The 25,223-nt window shown below is 50.2% G+C and overlaps 1 protein-coding gene across 4 annotated transcripts in view; it reads right to left on the bottom strand.

Annotated features, from left to right (window-relative positions):
- Scarb1 (scavenger receptor class B member 1) overlaps positions 1-25,223 on the bottom strand; it is a 93,253-nt gene that overhangs the window by 16,920 nt on the left and 51,110 nt on the right. For all 4 annotated transcript variants that reach the window (XM_045132803.1, XM_045132804.1, XM_004668502.2 and 1 more), the window contains exons 2-7: positions 24,034-24,191; positions 22,201-22,342; positions 18,899-19,102; positions 12,673-12,768; positions 9,624-9,739; positions 6,852-7,018 (exon numbers count right to left, since the gene is read on the bottom strand). In XM_045132803.1, coding sequence (XP_044988738.1) covers positions 6,852-7,018; positions 9,624-9,739; positions 12,673-12,768; positions 18,899-19,102; positions 22,201-22,342; positions 24,034-24,191 — 883 coding nt within the window. The remainder of the gene's footprint in view (positions 1-6,851; positions 7,019-9,623; positions 9,740-12,672; positions 12,769-18,898; positions 19,103-22,200; positions 22,343-24,033; positions 24,192-25,223) is intronic.

Below are 25,223 nucleotides of genomic sequence, written 5' to 3' on the forward strand. Positions count from 1 at the left end.
TCTCCTAGCCGCCACACTACAGCCGAGTGTGTGCATGCGTGTCTGTGTGTGTGCGTGCATGTGTGTACAGCCCCATCAGAGATCCCACCCAGAACCCCGAAGCCAGACCTCAGCAACAGCCAACCAAAGCCGCTCAGAATCCCATAAAACTACAGAGGTGACAGATCCACGGAGGCACGGGTGGGCTGGGAAGGGACAGGGAAGTAGCAACAGAGGGTCTCCGGGGGAAGAGAACGTTCATGAATGAGACAGAGGAAGCTGCACAGCCCTGGCAGCGGTCTTCCCCAAGGCCTATGCTGTGACGTGCTTGTGTTCCACAAATTTCACTGATATGAAGGAAAAACCCCAAACTCTGGCTCTCCCTCCTCAAGCCCCAGCCTGCTCCATGTCGTTCACACTGGCACAGTTCCAGCCTGCTCCCTGGGCACTCACACTGCACAGTCTGCCCCATGGGCACTCACACGGCACAGCCTGTCCCATGGGCACTCGCACTGATACAGCCTGTCCCGTGGGCACTCGCATGGCACAGCGTGTCCTGTGGGCACTCGCACTGCACAGTCTGTCCTGTGGGCATCTGCACTGGCACAACCTCCAGCTCTGGGTCATCTCTGCTTCAGTAAAGCTAAGCACAGGCGGCAATGCAAGGGGAACTCTCAACGTCAGATTCACTCTTCTTGGCGTTCTGTCCATCCTGCCCTCCACTGTGCCAGTCCTTCAGCAGGGACAGCCTGCACTAGGACATGTACTCTGCCAAGCCTGTGGCCACAGCCATGGATGCCTGGCACATGAGCACCATGCCTGTGCTAATCTGGAAACACGCGCCATGGCCAGAAGGGACGCGCCGGCAGAGATGCCCTGGGAAGCAAGGGATACCACGAACTCTGGGCATACCCCAAAGCCTGTGCAAGGCTCTGCTCATGGCACTGCCCCTTTTTTCAGAAAGGCAGACTGATGCCTGTAAGGAAGAGACTTGAAGCAGGTATGGTGGTGGTGGCTCACACTATTAATCCCAGCACTAGGGAGGCAGAAGTATGAGCATCACTGTGAGTTTGAGGCCAGCCTGAGACTACAGAGTGAATTCCAGGTCAGCCTGGGCTACAGCAATACCCTACTTTGAAAAACCAAAAAAGAAAAGAGGAAGGAAGGGAGGGAGGGAGGGAGGGAGGGAGGGAGGGAGGGAGGGAGGGAGGGAGGGAGGAAGAAGGAAGGGAGGGAGGAAGGAAGGAAGAAGAAGGGAGGGAAGGGCTTGAGCTGGCCACCACAGGAAAGATGAGAGAATGAAAAGGAGCCTTCCCTGTTGGTCCCTGTGGTCTATCACTACCCTGTGGACTGTGAAACCAACCCAAACACTATAGGGAAAAAGTCCTTCCAAGTTTGGAAAATACAGTCTCTCATCCTCCCATCAATCCATGAAAGAAGACCACAGCAAACACCAGGACCCCGTTTCTGTGGCGTGACACCATAGAACCTTGGGGAAATGAAGTAGCTCCCAAGTCAGGCCTGGTAGCCAGATAATCCAACAGAGTCAGCATGGCCACCACCCAGGAAGCCACAGTGGCTAAGCAATCTACAGCCACTTGCTGACTTGGATATGGCCCATGTGGACTTTAACAGCATGCATGAGTGCCTGGGGTTCATCTGTTTACTTCTGAACACCCTGCGAGAGGCAGCCTGGGCAGTAAACATAATTAATTTATAGCTTTATGGCTCATCTATCCAGTCTTAATTACCCAGGATCACAGCAGATTATGATTAAGGAGCCCCGTGGGCAGGCCTGCGGCCTCATAAGACAGGAGCATGTGAGATGAGAGAGTCCTGAGTCCAAGAAATTGTTATGACCCAGAAATGAAAACCTGAAGATATTCTTTTATCATCAGATCAAATGCCACATAAATGCAGGCTCAGGAACACCAGGTAGCATGTGCAAGACTATTCTAGCAGCAGCCACATAATGGTCAGAAAGAAAGAACTCTATAAATAATAAAAGGAGTAAGGAGGGCTTAGCGGTTAAGCGCTTGCCTGTGAAGCCTAAGGACCCCGGTTCGAGGCTCGGTTCCCCAGGTCCCACGTTAGCCAGATGCACAAGGGGGCGCACGTGTCTGGAGTTCGTTTGCAGAGGCTGGAAGCCCTGGCGCGCCCATTCTCTCTCTCTCCCTCTATCTGTCTTTCTCTCTGTGTCTGTCGCTCTCAAATAAATAAATAAATAAAAATTTAAAAAAAAAAAAGGAGTAAGGAAATTGAGGAGTGCTTCTCATGGAGCACTACATGGCCACAAAGAGGGTGTGCTTGCCCCCCACTATCCTGCAGATGGACCACAACAACACGACAGCGGGTGGCATTAGGGCAGGAGCACACACACCACTCTGACCTAGCACAGAGCTGTGGGGAGATAAGAAAGACGGTGACAGGAGATGTGGGGTCCTGCAGTACGCTGCCTGCCTCTCCGTGGCTGCTGGCTAGAGGCTGCAGTCCCTTTGCAAGTTTCAAACTGCTCGTGTCAGCCAGGCGTGGTGGCACACGCCTTTAATTCCAGCACTTAAGGCAGAGGTAGGAGGATCGCCATGAGTTCGAGACCAGCCTGAGACTACATAGTTAATTCCAGGTCAGCCTCGGCCAGGGTGACACCCTACCTCGAAAAATAAACAAAACAAAAAAATTATCACATCCAACTGTTCATGTCATCTGAGCATATCTGTGTTTCCATTTAAAAGAACAAGCTTTAGCCCAATAAACACACTTAAATTCTCTTGCAACTTTGAAATTCTTTCAGCAGGTTGGGTAGTGAGTCCACTGGGTATGGACCTGTCAGCCCTCCTGCTTCTGTCCGCCCCAGGACACCCTCCCTCCCCTCTGCTGTGTTCTTTGAGTGGTGGAGCCCTCTCATGGAGCGCTTTGAGTATATGACCACAATCTGACCAATCAGTGCAGTCTAAGCCAGGCCATAGTGACTGGGTTACTCTTGGCCAATCACAGTGAGCCCTGGGAGTTTGATGGAGAGAAGTGGAAGGGTGGCTGGGGCAGCAGAAGCTGCAAGGGGAAGGCCAAGTTAGGGCAGGGCGGAGGCAGCTTCCAGACCACACATGCCTTGGACCTGTTCTATACCAAGGCTCTGCCTGGAGGTTTTCATTGTACCGCAAGAAGTGCCTTTCAAGGCCGTATCTGCTGCCTGCTGCAAAGTGTCTAAGGCATCACCCAGCAGGTGACCTGGCATAAACCCCAGCAGGCACCAGTGAAGGAAGAAACAAACAGAGGTGGAGGCACAGGCCCCAGCGCCAAACCTCAGCCTGCACTCCCAACCTTTCCTCTTGCCTCCACTGTCGAACCCCCAGAATCACCATCTGCATCTACAACACTGGGCTCCAACCAAAGAGGCTCCCTAAAGTCAGACTCAGTCAAGGCTGGCTGGCTGTCCCACTAACCATGTGACTGGGGTCATGATCCAGCCTCAGGCTTCAGTTTCTAGAATGGGACACCAGATTCCTGCATGTTCCAGCACTCTATGAGTAGCCATGATCAGGGGAACCAGTCCTGAGAGGTGAAGATTGCGCCCAGTTGAGCAGACCCAGACCACAAGAAGAGACAGGCAGGAAACAGCCCCAGGAAGCACAGAGCAGGGACCAGCTGGCAAATGGAGGGGCAGGCAATCAGGGCAGGCCTCTGGTAGGAGGCGGCATCTGAGCAGCAGGTCCCAGGAAGGAAGGGCCTTTCTATGCGGACTTGCCTTTAAAATCAAAGTGGATGTTATGAGACCACAGTGGCAGGGTAGGGCAGGGGGGCAGGAGAGGTGAGTGCGGGGGTAGAAGAGAAAAGGACCATGGGCTTGACCAGAGCCCTGGGCTCAAACACCAGGTAAGGAGTGAGGAAGGGCACAGAGCTGACACCCAAGTGTCTGAATTGAGCAACAGAAGCTGGATATGACTGACACTGGGACAGGACTGAAAATAGAGAAGACAGCAGAGGACATGGTCAGCGCCAAGATTCACATCCAACTCCACCACACAAGGGAGTTTGATGCAAGCATGGGAGCATTGCCAGCTTGTTTCATTCAGAATGGGGTGAAGGGGCAGTCCCCCCAATCTCTGCTCTCCCACTGCAGATCACTGTGTGGGAAGCAGATGTCCTCACCTACACCCTAGTTCCCTGTGCCCATGGATGCCTGAGCTCACTAAGCATGCCACTAAGGAATTCAGGCAGGGAAGGTCTTGAATCACCCAGTGAGAACTGCAGGAGGAGGACTTGGAGGAAGACCTGTGGACAAGTGCTGCAGAGGGAGCCAGATGTGGGGACTCACACCTGTGTTCCAGCACCTGGGAGGCAGAGGCAGGAAGATTAGGAATTCAAAACCAGCCTGGAGCTGGGCATGGTTCTGTACACCTTTAACCCAGCACTTGGGAGGCAGACAGAAGATTGCTGTGAATTGAGGCTAGCCTGAGTGAATTCTAAGTCAGTCTGAGCTACAGCAAGACCCTATCTCAAAACAAAACAAACAAACAAACAAAACCAGCCTGGGCTACATACAGAGCAAGACCCTGTCAAAAACAAAACAAAACAAAACAACAAAAACAGGGCCTGGCAATGGGTGCAATAGTGGCATGTCTGTTATGGGGGAAACCAACCACTCTCTAACTGGACTGGAGGCCCACTCCACGAGAGGGAATACATCCCTGATACTGAAAATGTACGACAGGGGTAGTCATGAGCCCTAGGGGTGTAACAGCTGCTGGTGTCTGGCTAAATGTATATACTATGCTCACCATACTGCCCAGTAAGCACTTCTCTTAATGTTCATAACCACATATTAATATTATTCTCACTTTTGGTTAGAGAACCTTAACTTTTCAGATGGCAGTGACCTTGGGATGACTCAGAAGGCACCATGGTGCTGAGAAGAAGTGACAGAGGAGTGCTCAGCACTGAAATATCTCTGTCACATCATCCAAGGCTCAAGGTCCATTGCAAAAGAGGTGGCAGAAAGAATGTAAGAGCCAAAGGAAGGGTAGGACTCTTTACAATGTGCTCCTCCAGACACAAAGTGGCCTGGATATCCATGACCTCACAGTGCCTGACACTACCTACACAAGACCATCATAATAGGAGGAAAAGGTCATGACACCAAAATAAAAGAGACTGATTGAGGGCTGAAGGGATGGCTTAGTGGTTAAGGCATTGTTTGCCTGCAAAGCCAAAGGACCCAGGTTCTCTTCCCCAGGACCCACGCTAGCTGGATGCACAAAGGGGCACATGTATCTGGAGTTCATTTGCAGTGGCTGGAGGCCCTGGCACTCCCATTCTCTCCCTCTCTCTGTGTCAAATTAATACACACACACACACACACACACACACACACACACACACACACATACATATACATACAAGACTGATTGAGAGGGGTAGGGGATACAATGGAGAGTGGAATTTCAAAGGGGAAAGTGGGGAGAGGGAGGGAAATACCAGGGATTATTTTCTACAATTATGGAAGTTGTCAATAAAAAAGTTAAATTAAATTAAATTTAAAAAATGGCCTGGCCTGGAGAGATGGCTCAGTGGTTAAAGGTGCTTGCTTACAAAGCCTGATGACCCAAGTGTGACTCCCCAGCACCTCACATAAAACCAGATGCACAAAGTGGTGCATCATGTGTAGCTCACTTGCAATGAGGCAGGAGACCCTGGTATACCCATATTCATATCTCTCTCTCTCTCTCTCTCTCTCTCTCTCTGACTTTCTATGTTTCTCAAATAAAAAAAAATTTTTTTTTTTAAATCAGAGCCTGGGGAGATGGCTTAACCTGTAAAAACACTTGCTACATAAACGTGGGAATCTGAGTTTGAGCCCTAGCACCCATATCAAGAGTGGGGCATGGGCTGGAGAGATGGCTTAGCAGTTAGGGTACTTGCCTGCAAAGCCTAAGGACCCAGGTTCAACTCCCCAAAACCCACATAAGCCAGACTCACAGGGTAGCACATGCGTCTGAAGTTCGTTTGCTGTGGCTAGAGGCCCTGATGTGCCCATTCTCATCCTCTCACTCAAATAATAAACTTTAAAAAATCAATTTAAAAAACCTTTTAAGCCAGGCATGGTGGCACATGCCTTTAGTCCCAGCACTTGGGGGGCATGGGTAGGAGGATCACCATGAGTTCAAGGCCACCCTGAGACTACACAGTGAATTCCAGGTCAGCCTGAGCTAGAGTGAAATCCTTCTTCAAAAAAATAAAAAGCTGGGCATGGCCATGCTTGCTTGAAACCACAGTGCTAGAGAGGCAGAGGCAGGAAGACCCCTGGGGCTCCTTGGTCAATAGTCTAACACAAAACCAGGGAGCTCTGGTTTCAGTGAGAAACTGTCTGAGAAATAAAGCAGAAGAGCAACAGAGGCAGACACTTGATGTCTTCCTCTGGTCTCCACCCAGGTTCACACACACTACATAAACACACACGCCAAAGAAAATGAAGAAAAACATACAAATGAAAGAAATGATTGGGGGAAGGTGATGCTGCTTGAAAGAAGGTGAGGAAAGGCCATGAGCCAAGAAATTCTACATTTCCAGAAGCTACAGGAGGCTGAGACATACTTCTTTCTCCCTGTGGCCTCTCATCAAGGCCATTGGCCAGAACCTTGGCCTAGAGCCGGCCCTGTAATCTCAACTAAGCAATGAGAAGTGGCCCGATGCTTATCACAATGCAATGGAAGACACGCAATACTCTGTCGTCCCGCTCATCTGAGTCCTTGTCTACAGTCAGGGATTATCGGGGTGCAGAGAGCAGAGCTTACAGGGACATGACAGCTGGTGGCAGATAACCCCGGAACCCCACCTCCTCCCGCTTGCCTGTGGGGACGGGGTGAGAGGACACCTACCTGACCTGCAGGAGCTGACGTTCTGGATGCCGGACTCGAGGCATGGGCAGAAGCCTTCGTTAGGTGGGTAGACAGACCCGTTGGCAAACAGGGTTTTGGGAGCCACGAAGCGATAGGTGGGGATGCCTTCAAACACCCTTGACTCATGATAGACGAGCTTCATGGATCTGCAGAGGGCAGGCAGGGTGAGCACTGCCCCAGGAGATGCTCTGAGGCTGCGTCAGCTGTTGCTTCAATGTCCTGCCCATGCCCTCGGCTCCCCACCAGCCTGTTTCCCTCAGTGGGACAGAGTTTTCACAAATAGCTGATCACTGTCAAGCCCGGTGGCTGGGATAGCACTTGGAAGGCAGAGGCAGGGAGATGGTGAGTTTGAGGCCAGCCTGGGATACACAAGACAAAGGAACTGCACCCAGGGTGCTCACTGGCCAGAGCTCTGTTGTGGGGATGTGGCATCAACAAGAATGGACCACACACCTCTGGGGGAAACTGCCAGTAAATGGCACGTGTGGCAACTTTCTTCCTCATTTTTCTCTAAACAATAAAAAAAACTACTTACATAGCACTTTCTGAGCCAGATATTGTAGGCCCCTGGAGATGATGTCAGGTGTATGCAAGACAAGTTACCCAGAAACACGGTGCTCTGTCTATAATGGAGTTGAGCACCCAGGATTTTGGTAAACAAGGGCTTTGGAGACTGAGGGCAGACAAGCCACCATGGCCTACTGTAAACCTGGCTCTGTTTCTTGGGTCAGCACAGTACGATGTATTGTCCTCATGTGACCCACAGGCTTTGGTGGCATGCATCCCAGCCTGTACGGTGCCCATCATTCTGTTTTACTACTTCCCATGCCTCCTTGCCACTCCTCAAACATATTCCCTCCTGCCACACAGCCTGGCCCTTCTGCCACATACTTCCTTCATGCTTCGATGCCCACCACAGGGCCAGCTGACCAGGACCAAAGCCTCCAACTATGAGCCAAACTCACCCTTTCCTCTCCACAAATCGCCATCCCAGGTAGCTTTCAGCAGCACAGGCTGGCTGAGTGGAGGACAGAGGGGGCTACTGGGCTTTTACCTCTAGTCTGAAATCCTACTTGGGGGCTGGAGTTGTGACTCAGTGGTACAGCACTTGCCCAGCATGTGCAAGGCGCTGGGTTCCGTCCCCAAACCACAAAAAAAAAATTTTTTTTTGAAACAGGTTATCATGTATCCCAGGCTGGCCTCCAACTTGCTATACAGCTGAGGATGACCTTGAACTCCTGATCCTCCTCCCAAGTGCTAGTGTGAGCCACCATGCCCAGTTTATGCAGAGCTGGGGATCAAGCTCAGAGCTTCCTGCATGATAGGTAGGCACTCTACCTACTGAACTACATCCCTACTCTTAAAATTATGGTGGGCTGGAGAGATGGCTTAGCGGTTAAGCGCTTGCCTGTGAAGCCTAAGGACCCCGGTTCAAGGCTCGGTTCCCCAGGACCCATGTTAGCCAGATGCACAAGGGGGCACACACGTCTGGAGTTCATTTGCAGTGGCTAGAAGCCCTGGCATGCCCTTTCTCAATCTCTCTCTCTCTCTCTCTCTCTGTCTTTCTCTCTCTCTCTCACTCTCAAATAAATAAACAAAAACTGAACAAAAAAATTAAAAAAATTATGGTTTTTGCTGGGCATGGTGGTACATGCCTTTAATCCCAACACTCAGTAGCGAGAGGTAGGAGGATCATTATAAGTTCAAGGCCATCCTGAGACTATATAGTTAATTTCAGGCCAGCCTAGGATAGAGTAAGACCCTACCTGGAAAAAAAAAATAGATATATAGATTTTTTTTTTTTTCCAAGTGGCCACACACAGAGCAAAAGTGCTCTTCCTATCTGGTACCCTATGCAGTTGAACACAGCCACAAGGCACAGTAACTTAGACCATCATGTCACAACCGTGCACGCAACTGGCTTCCTGGGTTTGTTGGAAAGGCAGAGGAGTCAAAGGACATCTTGGTAACTTTCAGGCCAATGTCATTTTCAGCATAGCCAGAATGGAATGCTGGTGAGTACCACTCAGAAAGGGCTCAGGAAGCTGTTGTGTCTTCCTCACCAGAGCCAGACCTTGGGATAGTGTAGCCCAAGCTTCAAGTGCCCCACCCACCTCACAGGCCCCTGGGATCTTGGAGAAGCTACAGACAGAAGGGCTGGGAGCAAGGACTCATGAGCTGCACAGAAGAGTCACAGGCCCATCAGCCGGGTGCTGAAGAATGCAGCTCCTTTTCATTTATTTCATAAGCCCCTACAACATGGATCGTTTCCTGCCTACAAGCCTCACTTCTGTGTCTAAGCTCCCAACAACTACATAGTCCCTTTGAGGTCAGTGTGTGGCATCTGGCTTTTCAGAGATAGTGTGACTCCCAGACAGTGCAACTGCAACGCCCCCAGAGGCTCATGTTTGAACACTTGATTTGCAGCTGGTGGCACTGGGAGGTTATGGTATGGCCCTACTTCCTGCCAAGCTCTCTGCTTCCTGATCTGCTAAAATGTAACAAGCAGTTGACTCACGTTCCTGCCACCACAGAGGCACACCTCCATGATGGTCTGAGCTCCCTGAAATGGTGACCAAACAAATCCTCCTGCCTCAACTTGATTCCTTCAGGTATTGTGCAAGAGCTGCTGAGCTGAGGACATGGTAGGCCAGACCTCAAGAAGCACCTGAGTAGGCGCTGATGGCGCTGAGCCATCTGGGAAGTAGATGTCCCTGGTCCAGGAGACAGGGAGGCCTGTGCAAGTGTTACCTGCAGGCATCGGGGCTGTAGAATTCCAATGAGTATTTGGGAGTCATGAATGGTGCCCACATCTGCCCAGAAGTTCCATTAATCATATTGCACTGATCAGAACGCCAATAGTTGACCTGCAAGGAAGGAGCAATGAGACGTGGCCTGAGGACAGTCGGGCCTCCCGCGCACTGCACTTCTGGTGGCCCCGTGCAGGCATCATCCCTCCACTCCCGCCTCAGCACTGGCAGGGAATGCAGACTGTGTAGACAGAACATCCTGGTCCCTCCCTGTGCTGGGACTCCGTTACTTCACCTGCAAAATGGGCCTGTCACTAATGTGTCTTTGCCTGGCAGAGTGGAAGTTGACACCCCGAAAAATACATGAAGTAGGAAGCCACATGCATAAGCTTCCTTATATATGAGTGGCGGGGACCAAACTCAGGTCCTCATACTTGTTCAGCAAGCACTCTTACCTGCTGGGTGAGCCAGCTTCCCAACTCTTGGGCAGATTTTTTTAAAGCTCTTTTAATGTAATTTAATTTATTTATTTGAGAGAGAAAGAAGGAGGGGGAAGAGAGAGAGAATGAGAATGGGCACACCAGGATCTAGCCACTGGAAAAAAAAAAATCTCCAGATACATGCCACCTTGTGTACCTGGCTTATGCAGGTACTGGAGAATTAACTTGGGTTGTTAGGCTTCACAGGCAAATGTCTTAACCACTAAGCAATCTCTCCAGCCCCCAGAATTTTATTTTATTTTATTTTTTTGGAACCAGGTTTCATTTTATGTTGGAAAAAAAAATGGGTTGCAAATATTAATTGTTTCCATTAAGAATAGTCACTGGCAGCCAGGCATGGTGGTGCACACCTTTACTCCCAGTACTCAGGAGGCAGAGGTAGGAGGATTGCCATGAGTTCAAGGCCACCCTGAGACTACATAGTGAATTCCAGGTCAGCCTGGGCTACAGTGAGACCCTACCTCAAAAAACAAACACAAAAAAAGAATAGTCACTAGCCCATTCTCTCTCTCTCTCTCAAAAAAAAAAGCAAAGGTTGGAGAGATGGCTTAGCAGGTAAGAAGCTTTCCTGAAAAACTGAAGAACTCATGTTCAAATCTCTAAGTCCCACATAAGCCAGACACACAGTGACACAAGCATGCACATGTGTGCAAGGGGGTACACATGGCTGGAGTTTGTTTGTAGCAGCTGAAAGCCCTAGCACACCCATTCTCTCTCTATCTCTCTCTGCCTCTTTCTCTCTCTCTCTCTCAATAAAAAAGAAGATTAAGAAGAATGGTCACTGGGGCCAGGTATGGCATCACACACCTTTAGTCCCAGTACTTGGGAGGTAGGAGGGTCACTGTGAGTTCAAGGCCAGCTTGAGACTACATAGTGAATTCCAGGTCAGCAGGGGCTAAAGTGAGACCTACTTCAAAAACTGAAAAAAAGCCAAGCGTGGTGGCGCACACCTTTAGTCCTAGCACTTGGGAGACAGAGGTAGGAGGATTGCCATGAGTTCGAGGCCAACCTGAGACTACATAGTGAATTCCAGGTCAGCCTGGGCTAGAGCAAGACCCTACCTGGAAAACACCCCCCCACCCCGCAAAACAACAACAACAAAAAACAACTTGAAACAAACAACAACAAAAACGGTCACTGGCTGTGGTGGTTTGGCTGATGACAACTAGAAATTAAAGCCTCCTGGAGGAGTGTATTATTGGGGGCGGCCTTATGGGTGTTATGGCCAGTTTCCCCTTGGCAGTGTGTGGCACACTTTCCTGTTGCTATTGTCCACTTGATACGGGCCAGAGGGTAATGTCCACCTCTGCTCACGTCCTCATTTCCCCTGCCATCATGGAGCTTCCCCCTCGGGTCGGTAAGCCAAAATAAACCTTTTTTTCCCCAGAAGCTGCTCTTGGTCAGGTGATTTCTACCAGCAATGCGAACCTGACTGCAACACCGGCTGAGCATGATGGCACATGGTCATAATCTGTCAGGAGGATGGCAAGTCTGAGGCCAGTCTGTGTGGCATAGAGAGTGAGGCTCTGTCTCAGGACAGAATTGTTAGTGGGGAGGGGGAGCTGAAGAGATACCTCAGTGGAAGAGGTCTGATCTTGCCTTAGGTTTGATCTCCAGCACCACAAGATAAAAAGAGTGGCTGGAAAGATGGCTCAATGGTTAAAGGTGCTTGTTTGTCAAGCCAGAGGCTTGATTGCAAAGCCCAGATGTGATGTCCCAGGACCTATATAAAGCATGTGGAGTTCGTTTGTAGTGACAAGAGGCCCTGATACGCCCATTCTCCTTCCCCATCTCCTTGCAATAAACATTTTTTTTTGAAAAAATATAGGGCTGAAGAGATGGCTTAGCAGTAGAGGTGCTTGTCTATGAAGCTGAGGACCCGGGTCTGATTCCCAAGTAGATGCACAAGGGGCACCTGTGTCTGGAGTTCGCCTGCAGTGGCTGATGGCCTTGAGTGCCCATCCTCATTATCTCTATCTGTCCCTCTTCCCTCTCTCTCTCTGCTCACAAATAAATATATACTTTTTAAATTAAATAAAAAGAAGAAAAATACAAAAGAGGAGTTATTTCTGGTTATAAAGGGTGATCCTATTAGAATTCTCTAGCAAGGGGCTGGAGTGTGGTTCAGAGGAGAAGGTAAAGGAGGGGCGTCCCACTTGTAACACTGCCAAAAAAATACAAGTGGGCCGTCAAGAAGAAAAAAGTCAGCTGCAAAACACATCTATGGTAGGTCCCACCATGTTCAAACAAAAAAGAGAAAACGCTGCTCTGGCTCCAGAGAAGCTGGCCCAGGAGTAAAAGACAGCCGGCCAGGAAGCTGGCTCCCACACCGAGCGCGGGGCTGCCGCGAGAGCACGTGAGCACAGGCTGGAAGCGAAGCGCCTGTCTCTATTGTCTACTTTTATTGGAATGTTTTCCTGTGTTCCTTGTCACTGCAGGTCGCAGGAAGGAAAAGGAGAGTTCCCGGCAGACACAAGCCATAAGCAGCAGGCCCGTGAGGCGTACCAGCTTGTGCCACCCGGCCCTGGGCACGGCCCCTCCCACTCTCACCTTGGTGAGACCGTTCCACTTGTCCACGAGGTGGATTCTGCTGAAGTTCTGGACCCCTGTGAACACGGTGAAGACCCCGGAGTACGAGTTGTTCATCTGCGAAAATGGTAGGGACACTCTTTAAGCCTCAGGTCAGGGGTGAACGGCCTGGGGACAGCAGCAGTCCATTGTCAGTATTCAGTGACAGACAGGGCCCTCCTGTCACAGGGGACTTGGGCCTTCACTTTCTGTTTCCAATGGACTGCAGTGACCTACCTCCTTGGCTCTCCAACCAGGTGAATGGTGGGGTGATTTCACCCCACCTTGAAACACCAACCCAGCCCAAACCCCGCCCGGCAGGAGTGCAGTCCAATCACAGGCCCATCCCACCCTGTGCACACTCTTCCCTAGATTCCCCTACAGAAGCTACCATACACATGTGTCAGGATGGAGTGTCCCCTGCTGGTCCCTGAGGGATGTGCGAGTGAAGAAAGAAGCGTCTGCTGTCTAAGGCACTGGCACGCAGGCTGCATGTTCAGTGCCACCACTGGCCAGCCCTCAGACACCTCCTGTGCATGGCACTACCTCCCTGCTCCCTGCTTGTCCCCTGCCCACGTGGACTCAGTGGACATGCCCTCGAAGCAGGTCGCTAACTCAGCAGTGCTGCAGATGGAACCCAGGGCCACACGCATGCCTGGCCAGCACTCTGCCACGGGGCTGCACCCCCAGTCCAGCTTTCACTCGTCATTTTGAGGCAGGGTCATGCTAAATTGCCCAGGCAGGCCTTGAACTTACAATGGTGCTGCCTCAGCCTCCTGAGTACTGAGTTGATAGGCTGCTGCCAACAGGCTCAGCTGCTATTCAGAACAAAGACGCAAAAAGCAGAGGAAGAATTGCTGTTGGGAGGATACAGAATACGAAAGGGTCAGCACACGGCAGCAAAGTTCTGTGGAGGGTTTGGTGGGAACGGTTTGAGAGGGAGTCAGGTAGCTTTGTCAGGCAGTTAGCGTGGCCCTTGAAAGTAAAAAAGGCAGAAAGGTCTGCACTTGCTAGAGATCAAAGGGTAATCTGACTTCTCATCTCTTGCCTAGTTCTCTAGACCTGTTTTTCCATACCTGAGCCCCTCCCTGGGGAGGGAAGTCTTTTTCTAGAATCCTGACATTCCAGTTGGTCAGGCTTAGAACTTGGGATCCCGGCTAGCCTCTTCCTGAGACAGCCCCGAGCCCAGACCAGTTGCTGTTCCTCTGGCCTGAGCCAAAATGTAGGGCCCACCGCCATAAGGTTATAAATACATTTCCAAGAGGAGGACAAGCTCTCTGGGATACCTGACCACTGATGAACCTTCAGCTTCCGGTCTGGTCCTGAGCAGACACACCCCAAATCTGCCCTCCACATTCTTCTTCATAACCAAACCCCAGCCTTTCTCAGTTACCTAGAAGGCTGTGCCTCCTAGCTTCTCCTGCCATGGTATGGCCATGCAAGTACGTGTGGAAGGTAAGTGGAAGTTGGTTTCCTTTCTCCATCCCTCACCACTTCTTCCTTCCTGCTGGGCCGCCTGGAATGGGGCCGTGATAGCCTGAAGCCGCGAAGTCACCTCGAGTGGGGAAACCATGCCCTAGAAATGGCAGAGTGGCACAGCCTGCTGGAAAGCTGCCACAGCACTGAAGCCTCACTGCCTATGGCCTCTGTCATCCCCACACACTGATGACTCTAGTAACTGTCACCTGAAAAGCACTTAGAAGTGACACCTTCACAACATCACATCACTGACCAGTCTCCAATTTGCCCACACGGCAGGACCTGCTGTCCTGGACAGAGTTATAGAACCCCAACTCCCCCCACCTCACCCCAATATTCACACTGTCAACAGCCCCAGAGAAACTGGGGCTAGGGAGGTTGGGAGATGGCTCAGTGGGTAAGTGCACTTGCTGTAAAGGCATGAGGACCTGAGGTCAATTCCTAGCACCCACATAAAGAGCCAGGCATGGGACATACTCTCCTGTTGCTATTGTCCACCTTATGTTGGTCAGGAGGTGATGTCCACCCTCTGCTCATGCCATCGTTTTTCCCTGCCATCATGGATCTTTCTCTTGAGTCTATAAGCCAAAATAAACCCTTTTTTTCCCCACACAAGCTGCTCTTGGTCAAGTGTTTTCTGCCAGAAATATGAATCTGACTGAAACAGTAATATTGGTACCAAGAAGTGGTATCCTTACTGCTAGAAACCTGACTGTGTGGCTCTGGGCCTTTTGGAGCTGATTTCCAAGAGGAATATAAAAGGATTTGGAGCCTTGGCCTAAGAGACAGCTTGCAGTGCTGTAAGTACAGCTCAATGGACTATTCTGGTCAGAGTTTAAAGACCTGAATGCAGTAAGAACTATGGATTGTCAGATTTGGCTTACGTGAGCAAGAAAGAACTTTGCCTGGACTGGGCTAGAAGCAGTTTGTGTGAGAGGCATGTGGTTATGTCTGTGTCCTGAGAATTTGTGCAGGGTTGCCCTGCACAGAAACGGACTGGTGTGAACAGTGGTATACAGCACAGAAATGAAATCTTTGGGCTGAAACTTCTGCCCATTTAGCTGCAATTGTTTGAGAGATTGCACCCATTGAGATTGGGCCAGTAGACCTGCACTGAGACAATAGGAAGAATGCAGACTGTTTTGAAGGGGTCGGAATGCTGAAGGAGTGTCCTGTTCTTCAAAGGCTACTTTATTTCCCCCCTGGATTAACAAGTTGGCAACCCACCTGGTATTATGTAGTGTAACAAAGGCAGGAAAGAGAGGGTCATTGGATTTGCAACATGGTTTTGTATTTTGGAAATGGCCATGGGCAGTGTGAAGTAGGTTTGTTGGATTGCCAGCATGCAGACCCAATGGAGCCATGAGGATGGACCGTGGGTTGCAACAGAGACCCAATGAAGATGCTAGGACAATAGGATGGCTGCCAAGAACAGCTGCTGGCATCAGCTGAAGTTTTCTGGGACTGGGAGTAGCCTAGCTGGAGGGGTGGAATTGGCACCCCAGAGACTCATCACAGGTCAGAATTGACTTGGAGACTCATCACTGACTAGAGTTGCCGGACTTGGAGCTACAGAGTTTTATGTTTACTCTGTTTAAACCTTGTATTGGCTGAATATTTCTTTGCTATGCCCAATGCCATATTTTGTAGTGCGAATGTTTATTCTGTGCCATTATGGGGCTTGGGGGTTTTTCTTTTTGGGTATTATGGCTCTGTTAAAAGACGTTGAGGGGCTAGAGAGAAGGCTTATCAGTTAAGGAGTTTGCCTGTGAAGGAAGGACCTAGGTTCAATTCCCCAGTACCCACATAAGCCAGATGCACAAGATGGTACATGTGTCTGGAGTTCATTTACAGTGGCTGAAGGCCCTGGTACATTCTGTCTGTCTGTCTTCCTCTTATCTCTCTCTCAAATAAAAAGGATAAAATAAAGCAAATAAATAAATAAAGATCTTGAAATTGGGAATGTTTGAACATCATCGGGATTGATAAAAACTATGGGGACTTTTAAAGTTGGACTGGGCAGGTATTGTGGCACACTCCTTTAATCCCAGCACTTGGGAGGCAGAGGTAGGAGGACTGTGGTGAGTCCAAGACCACCCTGAGACTACATAGTGAATTTCTTTTTTTTTTTTTTCCCTCAAGGTAGCATCTCACTCTAGCGCAGGCTAAGCTGGAATTTACTATGTAGTCTCAGGGTAGCCTCAAACTCATGGCAATCCTCTAACCCTCCTGAGTGCTGGGATTAAAGACATGTGCCACCATGCCCAGCTTTACATAGTGAATTTCAGGTCAGTGTGGGCTAGAGGGAGACCCTGCCTTGAAAAAAACAAACAAAATTAAAGTTGGACTAAATGCACTGTATTTTACATCAGGGGTGGTTCAGTTATGGGGGCCAGGGGCAGAATGTGGTGGTTTGATTAAGGTATCTCCCATAAATTTAGGTGTTCTGAATGCTAGGTCCCTAGCTCATGGCAATTTGGGAATTAATGCCTCCTAAAGTAGTGTATTGTTGGGGGCGGGCTTATGGGTATTATAGCTAGCTTCCTCTGGCTAGTGTTTGGCACACTCTCCTGTTGCTATTGTCCATCCGATGTTGGCTGAGAGGTGATGTCCAATCGTTTTCCCCTGCCATCATGGAGCTTCCCCTCAAGTCTGTAAGCCAAAATAAACCCTTTATTCCCCTCCCCCCCACACACAAATGCCAGGCATAGCCAGATGTGGTGGCACATGCCTTTAACCCCCTCACTTAAGACGCAGAGGTTGGAGGATCACTGTGAGTTTGAAGCCAGCTTGGGACTACAGAGTGAATTCCAGGTCAGCCTGGGCTAAAGTAAGACCCTACTTTATTTATTTTTATTATTTAATTAATTGATTAATTTATGGGTTTTTCAAGGTAGAATCTCACTGTAGCCCAGGCTGACCTGGAATTCACTATATAGTCTTAGGGTGGCCTCGAACTCACGCGATCCTCCTACCTCTGCCTCCCGAGTGCTGGGATTAAAGGTATACACCACCACACCTGTATTACTACTTAATTTTTTAAATGTTTTTTACTTTTATTTATTTATTTGAGAGGAGGGAAAAAGGGAGAGAGAAAGAGGCAGATACAGAGAATGGGCACTCCAGGGCCTCCAGCCTCTGCAAAAGAACTCCTCATACATGTGCCACCTTGTGCATCTGGCTTATGTGGGTCCTGGGGAATTAAAACAGTATCCTTTGTCTTTGCAGGCAAGTGCCTTAACTGCTGAGCCATCTCTCCAGCCCAAGACTCTACTTTGTTTTATTATTTTTTATTTATGAGAAAGAGAGAGAATTGGTGTGCCAGGGCCTTAGCCACTGCAAAGGAACTCCAGATGCATGCACCACCTTGTGCACGTGTGCCACCTGTGTGCATGCGTCACCGTGTACATCTGGTTTATGTGGGTCATGGGGACTTGAACCTGGGTCCTTAGGCTTTGTAGGCAAGTGCCTTAACCGCTAAGTCATCTCTCCAGCCCAAGTCCCTACTTAAAAAAAAAGCCAGGGATGGCCATGCATACCAGTAACCTGAGCACTGATGGGGTGCAGACGAGAGGATTCCTGAGGCTCTCTGGCCAGCCAGTCAAACCAAACAATGGGGAGCTCCGGGCTTAGTGAGACCCTATCTAGGGAAACAAGGTGCAGTAGAGAAGGGCATCCAGTGTCTTGCTCTGGTCTGTGCATATGTGAGCATGGGGCATGCACCTCAGCACCTACATGCATACTCCCCCCACAGACACAGACATAACAAATAAATAAATACAATTAGAGTTAGGGAAATTAGAAAGTTAGAGTTAGAATTAGGGGGGCTGGAGGATGGCTTAGCGGTTAATGCACTTGTCTGCAAAGCCAAAGGACCCAGGTTCGATTCCCCAGGACCCACATTAACAGATGCACAGGGGGTTGCACACGTCTGGATTTTGTTTGCAGTGGCTGGAGGCCCTGGCATGTGCCCATTTCTCTCCCTCCCCCTCTCTCTTTCTCCCTCTCCGTCAAATAAATAAAAATAAATTTTAAAAAAATAGGGTTGGAGAAATGACTTAGCAGTTAAGGCACTTGCCAGCAAAGCCAAAAGACTCAGGTTCAATTCCCCAGGGCTCATGTAAAGCCAGATGCATAAAGTGGCACATGTATCTGGAGTTCATTTACAGTAGGTGGAGGCCCTGGCACACCCATTCATTCCCTCTCTCTCTCTCTCTCTCTCCCTCTCTCTCTCTCCCTCTCTCTGTCTCTTTCTCTCACTCATTCAAATAAATAAATAAAATAATTAAAACATAAACTTTCTTAAGGCTGAGGCTAGATCAATCCATACAGCTCATTTCATCCTGCAGTTCAGCAGGGTTATGAGCTCTCCTTACATGGACCGGCCCTTGGCTCTCAGACACTCAGTCAATGACCCTGCCAAACCACCAAAGGTCAAACCCAAGAGCAGGCATGCAGCTCTGAGCAGGGCACACAGGAGACCTGCCTCCCCACTCCAAACCCTTCCACCAAACCTCCAACTTTCCAAGCTAAGCCCTAGTCACACCACTTAAGCCTACAGGAAGCTGCACCTGAATCCAACACATGTTTTTGGTTATATGGACTGATAAATTCCTGACTTTACTTAAACCTAGGGTCTCTGCCCTACACAGCACACGGCCATCACCACAGCAAGGAACCAGACCAGACATGGGCCCTGAGTTTTGTACTTTCCCTGGGGCACACTTACCCCAGCAAACAGCCCGAACTTGCCCTTGATGGGGAACATGTCTGGGTAGTACTTAGAGATGAGATTAACAAAGGGGTCCTCGTAGCCCCACATGATCTCTCCCACTGTGCGGTTCATGAAGGCACGCTGGCCCATGGTGGTCAGTGCCAAGGTCAGGAACAGTTTTAGGCTCATGGGCTGGTTTTCCATCATCACTGCTGCCCCCTGCAAAGCCAAAGGGACACAGGGTTAGGGGACAGACACAGTAGTCTTCCTTACCTTCAGCCAGAACAACCCTTGACCTTTCAGAGGTGTAAGCCCAGAAGTACCTCTCTGCTGAGGGGCCAAGTGGAGTATGGTCTTCTTCCTCCTCCTCCCCAACCCTCCCTTCTCCTTTTGTTAAAATTTCCTTCCTTCCTTCCTTCTTTTCAACCCAAAAGGTCTCATGTAGCCTAGACTGTCCTCAAAATTGCTATGTAGTCAAGGATGGCCTTGAGCTCCTGATCCTCCCGCCCTCACTTCCTGAGTGCTGGGATTGGAGGTGTGGATCTCCACACCCAGTTCACCCAAGGCTGGGAATCAAACCTAGGGCTTCGTGCATGTAGGCAAACACTGTACAACTGAGCTACATCTCCAACCCCATTTTTCTCTCTTCTTAAAACTATTTATTTTTTTTAAATTATTTATTTAATTTATTTATTTGAGAGCGACAGACACAGAGAGAAAGACAGATAGAGGGGGTTGAGAGAATGGGCGCGCCAGGGCTTCCAGCCTCTGCAAATGAACTCCAGACACGTGCGCCCCCTTGTGCATCTGGCTAACGTGGGACCTGGGGAACTGAGCCTCGAACTGGGGTCCTTAGGCTTCACAGGCAAGCACTTAACCGCTAAGCCATCTCTCCAGCCCAAAATTATTTATTTATTTGAGAGAAAGAGGCAGGGAGAGAAAGCGAGGAAGAGAGAGAGAGAATGGGCACACCAGGACCTCTAGCCACTCCAAATGACCTCCAGATGTATGCACCACCTTGTGCATCTGGCTTACATGGGTCATGAGGAATCAAACCTGGGTCCTTTGGCTTTGCAGGCAAGAGTCTTAACCACTAAGCCATCTCTCCAGCCCAATTTATTTTTTTCGGTCTTTCAAGGTAGGATCCCGCTCTAGCTTAGGCTGACCTGGAATTTACTATGTATTCTCAGGGTAGCCTTGAACTCATGGCAGTCCTCCTACTTCTGCCTCGCAATTGCTGGGATTAAAGGCGTGCACCTTTCTCTGTGTTTTATTGTTTTGATACAGGCTCTTCCTATGTAACCCAGGCTGATGAGACTTGCCATCCTCCTGCCATAGCTTCCATGCATGGTGATGCCTGCCTGTCATCACAACACTTGGGAGTTGGAGAGAACAGGACCAGAAGTTCAAGGCCAGCCTGGTCTATATGAAACTTTGTCTCAAAAAATAAAATACAGAAAAGGCTGGAGAGATGGCTTAGTGGTTAAGGCACTTGCCTGCAAAGCCTAAGGACTCTCCAGGTCCCCACGTAAGCCAGACACACAAAGTGATGGAAGCATACAAGGTCGCACATGTGCACAGGGGTGCACACATGTCTGTAATTCAATCACAGTTGCTGGAAGCCCTAGTGCACCAATTCTCTGTCTCTGTCTTTCTCTCACTCTCAATCATTAAAAAAAAAAAAAAAAAAAAAAAAAGGCTGGTCTATTGGGCTTGCCTCAAAAAAAAATTTTTTTTTTTAATTTAAAGGATATAAAAATTTTTAAGCCTGGCATGGTGGCACACACATTTAATCCCAGCACTTGGGAGGCAGAGGTAGGTAGGAGGATCGCCACTGTGAGTTCAAGGTCACCCTGAGACTACACAGTGAGTTTAAGGTCAGCCTGGACTAGAGTGAGACCCTATCTTGAACCCCCCCCCCAAAAAAAGAAAGTGCCTCTCCACCCTTGCTGATCCCTTCAGTGGCAACATACATGAGGTAGTGGGCAGGCAAACCAGCCATGAGCCACAGGCCCCATCGTCAGCTTGTTCCCTGCATGGATACCAAAGCTTTCTGTGCTCTTATGATTAGGAAACATAAATCAAAAGAATCAGGCTAGCCGGGCGTGGTGACGCACGCCTTTAATCCCAGCACTGAGGAGGCAGAGGTAGGAGGATTGCTGTGAGTTCAAGGCCACCCTGAGACTACAGAGTGAATTCCAAGTCAGCATGGGCTAGAGTGTGACCCTACCATGAAAAACCAAAAATAAAAAAAGAATCAGGCTGGAGAGATAGCTCAGTGGCTAAAGGTACATACTTGCAAAGCCTGATGGTCTGGGTTTGATTCCCCAGTACCCAAGTAAAGTCAGATGCACAAAGAGGAGCATGTATCTGGAATTAGTTTTCAGTGGCAAAAGGCCCTGGTGTTCTCTCTCACTCTCTCCTCCAAAAAAACATAAAAATCACAAGAAGGACACATTTCATCTCTTTTTGTTTTGTTTTGTTTTGTTTTTCAAAATTGGGTCTCACTATAGCCAAAGCTGACCTAGAATTCACTTTGTCATCCCAGGCTGGTCTCAAACTCAGAGTGATCCTCCTAATCTCTGCCTCCTGAGAGCAAGAATTGAAGGTGTGTGCCACCAGGCCCAGCTGAAGTCCGCATTTCAGATTTTCACATTTCAGTCTTTCAGATTAGTTTCACTGGGACTTGGCCACATGCCCCCATAGCATTCTTGGCCTCAGAGTTGGATGGCCCTGCCCAGTCACTGATGCCGTCTTCAGCTGCTTCCAGGAGTCAGCACTGAGTTGAGTGGCTGTGACCATGGGACCCACCAAGCTCCTCTTCAGCAGTATGTTGGTCTCCAAGCAAAAATGGCACTACCTGGCCCTGGCCAAGTGACTGGCACAGGTGGTGTCTGGGATCTTGTCCTTGGAGGGATCTGCCCAGGCCCTCTTTTCAAAGGTGTCCTCCCCCAGGCAGCTGGGCCCATGCTAGGTGAGCACTCTTGGCATCTACTAGAGCACTGAGTCCCACAGGGCCCTCGTGACCCATGTCACATGGGTGTCACAACACCAATCTATGAATCAGTGAGCCAGGGTGTAGATGTGGGAACTCACACAGTGAGTGCTCAACAGACTCAGCTCCTCCTGCCCCCACCTGCACAGCACTGTCCCTGTCACACCCACCCCGATACAGAAGGCCATGGCCTAGGGTACCAGGTCATCCCATGCTAGAGGTGGAAAATTTGCAGACATGAAAAAAGAGGACAGTGGGTGGACCATGAGGTAGCTCTGACCCCTGGGGAGAGGGCAAGGGTAGGCACAGGTCACAGCCTCACCAGGACCAGCACGTTGGGCAAGACAATGTAGTCATTCTCTGAGCCCTTGGACTTGTCTGGCTGGAACTGGAAGCTTCGGAACTCCACGAAGGACACTGTGTCATTGGGGTTGAAAGTGATGTTGGTCTTATGTCTGAACTCCCTGTGGGAAAACGTCAGGTCAGACAAGTTCATAAGGCACATGGATGCTCCCAGTCCCATGGTACTCTGGAAGCCAGGGGTCCCTGGTATGTCTGTGTATCTCTACTTGACCATGCCAAAATCAGGCTTGCCACTTCCTGTGTGCACCAGACTCACTGCCACCACTGCTCTGCTGTCCTCACCCTCCCCGGGACTCTCTGAGCTCCTTCAGGGAACACCCCAAATCTGCACACCTCCCCACTTCCTTGCCACCCAGCACCAAAAAATAAGAGACCTACTTCCTAGGACTGTTCTGAATGAAGCAGTTTACATTCAAGGAAAGCAGTCAGAGCAGAGAACTAGAGGAGCTGAGTACACCCTGTCGAGAGGCCTGAACGTCTGAGGCCAGCATGCACTGCCTGCCTGCCCCAGGGCCACATGGTGCTCTGCCCAGCGCTCTCCTCGGGCCAGCGTCTAGCAAGGGTCCTCTGCAGAGGCTCTCCCTGGCCCTCCCCTATCTCTCTTGCCAACTCCCTCTCTCCAGACAGCCATCTTCTCCCTGGTTTGGTTTTCCTCACACTTATTACAGTCCGATCTGACCTTACATGTCCCCTGCCTTTCTTTCCCTGTTAGCAGGTGCTCTGTGGGCCAGGGAGCTCCCATAGCAGACAGCATGGCACCTGGTACACAGCTGGTGCTCAATATGTGCTCAAATGAAGGGATCAATACAAGATGGTGGCCAGCTAGGCTCAGAAGCCACTGCATGGTGAAGCTAGTCTGAGACCCCATGTTAGAAGGTCAGAAGGTCAGAGTTGAGCCCATATTTCATCAGTCCTACCAACCCCTATGAACAATTCCGTGTCCCCAGGTTTCCTTGTCCTTGAAAAACCATGGCTCTATCAGGCGAACCCAAATGAAAGCACTTACAGGACGCTTACTGCCCGCCTGGAGCCTCAGCCCAGCTAGCTTCCCACTGACTCCTCACCCAGGCCTCACACCCGCCCAGGGTGGGGCACTGCCACTCCATCTCACAGATGGGAAACTGAGGCACTGGGAAGTACTAAACTCCTTATCAAGTGCAAAGCTCCCCAGCTGCTCTCAGAGCCCATAACTTCAGCCATGAAATCCTTAGAGCAGGACAACCTCTGGCCTTGTTCTGGGACCTCAGTTTCCCATGTGTTAGATGGCTGATAACACCTCAACAGGTGGCTACACACACCAGAGGTCAAGGCCCCAGGGCACCCTTAGGAAAGCAGGCTTCCTCACCTTTTCCCACCCTCACCAGAGCCCCACCTCAGGGCCTACCTCACCTTTCCCCAGCCTCACCATAGCCTCCTTGAGGGCCTGTTCCTTGGCCGCAGGGCTCTCTCCATCCCTGAAGTCACCAGTCATCTTTTCAGACAGGCCCACTGACCATGTCACCTAAGACACAACACCCTCTGTGCCCCATAACCCCTAGCTGTTCGCTGTTCTCTTCTTAGCCTCAATGCTGACCTGATTTTACCTCTGCTCCTTCTTGGGACTTCTCTGACTCAGCAGCAGCTATTCTGGCCCATTATGTGTCCTCCTGGGTCCCCTGTCCCCCCCCCCCGCCCCAAATCCACATCACTGCTCCACAAAGAACTTCGCGGGCACCACACTCCCTCTGTCCCTGGCCTCTCCAGGAGCACACTCCAAGGCTCAGCACAACAGCTCCACCCGGTCCCGCCTCACCTGTACACATAGGGTCCACGCTCCTCCACCTGTGGCTTCTCGCCCTTCAGGATCTCATCGGGGTTGCTCACGTGAAAGAAGTAAACAGAGAGGTAGAAGGGGACAGGGATCTCCTTCCACATGCTGAAGGACAGGCTGTTGGGATCAATGCGCACATTCTGCAGGGGAGAAGTGAACATGCCATGAGGTGGGCTAGGAGGAACTCACAGTTGTCCCCCCACCCCACAGCTCCAGCACGGCTGCCCGTACACAGCCTGCACTAAGCGTCCCGCCATAGACATGTCAGGGATCGTGCTCCTCAGGCTGGAGCCTTGGGGACAGGTGACAGAAAGTCTCTTCCCAAGGGCAGCTAGCATACCCAGTTTGTGGTGGCTATTAACGAGACCCAGATTTCATGCTGTGGTTTTGTAGTTGTCAACATGATCTAGGGGATGAGGGTCAAGGGACATAACCATCTGCTGGGGGGGGGGCGGGTAGGGAGGAAGGCTGCAGCTTGGTGGCAGCATATGGCACTGTGTAGGAAGGTGGGTTCTGTATGGCCCAATGTAGCATCATTTGTTCACTCACTCATTCATTTCATACATCAAGCGTGTCTTGAGCACACAGTCATGGCCAGACAGTGGCTCAGGACTGGGAAGACCCCAGTCTGTCCCCAGCCTTGTGCACCTTTTACCAAAGCACAGAAAACATGGGTGTCAAGCAGTGCAAAATCCATGCTGTGTAACAAAGTAAAAGAGCAGGGAGCGGAAGGGGACAGAGCTTCACACAGATCCATCAGCTACAGGAAGTGTAGCACACCAAGGCTGGGACGAGGCTCGGCTGGCACGGAGCTTGCCGAGCATGCAGCATGCCCTGGCTTTCATCTCTAGCATCACACAGACTAGGCATGGTGGTGTGCTCGGGAGTCAAGGAGGACAATTAGGAACTCCAGGCCATTCTCACACATTTATCAAGTTCAAGACCAGCCTGGGCTACATGTGACCCTGTCTCCCAGCACTCAGAAGCTGAAGCAGAACCGTGAGGGTGAGGACAGCCTAAGCTACCCAAAGAGTGGGACCCTGTGTCCAAAGAACAAAAACAAGTCAGGCATGGGGGTGCATGCCATTAATCGCAGCATTTGGGAGGCAGAGGTAGGAGGATAGCCATGAGTTCAAGGCTACCCTAAGACTACAGAGTGAATTCCAAGTCAT

Source organism: Jaculus jaculus, chromosome 13 (genome assembly GCF_020740685.1).
Source record: "Jaculus jaculus isolate mJacJac1 chromosome 13, mJacJac1.mat.Y.cur, whole genome shotgun sequence".
In the NCBI taxonomy this organism is placed as follows: Eukaryota; Metazoa; Chordata; class Mammalia; order Rodentia; family Dipodidae; genus Jaculus; species Jaculus jaculus.